Here is a 2,220-nt window from a genome sequence, read left to right as displayed (position 1 = left end):
TTACCATGCAGGCCTTTCATTTGACTATGATTTATGCATTTAATGATGGCCAAGATAGGAAAGTTTTATGGCAAAGAAATGGAGAGCGATTTGGACTCGGTGTTCGAGGCCCTTGGGCTTAGGCAGGGGATTTTAATACAGTGATCAATCCTGCTGAAAGATTGGGTGGTCAGACCAAGCAAAGTGATATGGATGACTTTATTGATTGAATAGCAACCTGTGGCATGACTGATATCCCTGCTACTGGTGCTTACTATACCTGGACTAATAAGCAAGAGACTCAGTCAAGAGTGTATAGTAGACTTGATAGATTCCTGATAAATCAAGAGTGGGGGGATCAATTCCCTGATATGGTTGCTCATTTTCATCCTGTTGGACTGTTTGACCACAGTCCATGTATTGTCAGTCATAATCAGATAGGAGGCATGAAGAGAGCCAGCTTCAAGTACTTAAACACGTGGGGTAAAGCTCCAACTTTTATTCCAAAAGTTCAAATGGTGTGGCAACAAGAGCTTCCTGGCCATAAAATGTTTTGTGTTGTGAAAAAATTGAAAGCTTTGAAACCTGATCTAAAAGAAATAAATAGAGAATGCTTCTCTGATATTGAAAATGCTACTGTACTGGCAGAGAAGGAGTTATATGCAGTGCAAACTCAATTGTATCAAGACCCTCAGCAAGCTGATCTCATCCAGCAGGAAATCAAAATCTCTGATTCTTTGAGGAGATTAACTGAGGCAAGGGACAGTGTCCTCTTGCAAAAGGCTAAGGTAAAATGGACTGAACATGGGGATAGTAACTCTGCTTATTTCCATGGTGTCATAAGAAGGAGATGCAATCAGAATAAGGTTATTTAAATTGAGGATCAAAATGGGGTTGTGTGTAAGGACAGTCAGAGCATTCAAAATGCCTTTCTTGAGTACTATACACAGCTGTTAGGCAATCACAAACCTACTGAGATGGTTAGAAATCAGGTTATGAATGTTGGGAAATGCTTTACTCTAGCTCATCTAGATATCCTGAATTCTCTTATAACTAATCAGGAAATTAAGCAGATTTTCTTTGAGACTCCCATTGACAAATCTCTTGGACCTGATGGCTTTACTAGTGGGTTCTTTAAAGATAGTTGGGAAATTGTTGGAGATGATATATGTGCAGCCATTAAAGACTTCTTCCACACAGCTAAATTGCTCAATCAGATAAATGCTACTAATATTACTTTGATTCCTAAATGTGATAGACCTACCTCTGTTAAGCAATTTAGACCTATAGCTTGCTGTAATATGATCTACAAAGCTATTTCTAAACTGTTGTGCAATATATTGGCCTTGGTGTTACCTGACCTTATCAGTGCAAATCAAGGGGCATTCATCAAGGGAAGATCTATTATTGAGAATGTCCTTATATGCCAAGACATAGTGAAGCTATACAACAGGAAGACAGTATCACCTAGGTGTCTCTTCAAAATTGATTTGCAAAAGGCTTATGACACTGTAGAGTGGGGATTTGTGGAGCAATTATTTCAGAAAATGGGATTCCCTGAAGATTTTACCCATAGGGTCATGACTTGTGTGAAGTCTACATCCTTCTCCCTATGTCTAAATGGTAGTTCTTTTGGATACTTCAAAGGCAAACGAGGTCTCAGACAAGGAGACCCTATATCTCCTCTTATATTCACAATGTGCATGGAGTATCTCACAAGAATGATAAATTTTGCTACTGACAGATGGCCTTTTCAGTACCATCCCCTATGCAAAGGCATCAAACTGAATCACTTAATGTTTGCTGATGATTTATTGATATTTTGTAAGGGCAATGCTCAATCTATTATGCTGATGATTAGAGCTTTCTCTTCATTCTCTAAGGCTTCTGGGTTGGTCATGAATAATAATAAATCTGAAGTGTACTTCAATGAGGTTACACAAGAGCTTAAAAATGACATCCAGCAAGTCACTGAGTTTGTGGAGGGGAGCATGCCTTTCAGGTATCTTGGAGTGCCAATACAAGCTAGAAAACTCACCAAGAAAGAATGCAACATCCTGACTGTGAAGATGGTTAATAGAATTCGAAGCTTGGGGGCCAAAAAGCTATCCTATGCAGGGAGAATTGTGCTTATTAAATTAGTGTTGAATACTCTATATTCATATTGGATTGGTATATTCCTTATCCTTAAAGCTGTGATCAAACGAATTGAAGCTATATGTAGAAACTTCCTTTGGGATG

General features: G+C 38.6%; 1 protein-coding gene across 1 annotated transcript; it reads left to right on the top strand.

Moving 5' to 3' along the window:
• The first annotated feature begins 224 nt into the window (after window positions 1–224).
• LOC141607674 (uncharacterized) lies at window positions 225–854 on the top strand. The gene has a single exon (XM_074427028.1). It carries the CDS (start codon window positions 225–227, stop codon window positions 852–854), a length of 630 nt encoding a protein of 209 aa, XP_074283129.1.
• The last annotated feature ends 1,366 nt before the right edge of the window (window positions 855–2,220 follow it).

This window comes from Silene latifolia, chromosome 10 (assembly GCF_048544455.1).
Source record: "Silene latifolia isolate original U9 population chromosome 10, ASM4854445v1, whole genome shotgun sequence".
NCBI lineage: Eukaryota > Viridiplantae > Streptophyta > Magnoliopsida > Caryophyllales > Caryophyllaceae > Silene > Silene latifolia.
This window is presented reverse-complemented; position numbering and strand designations above follow the sequence as displayed.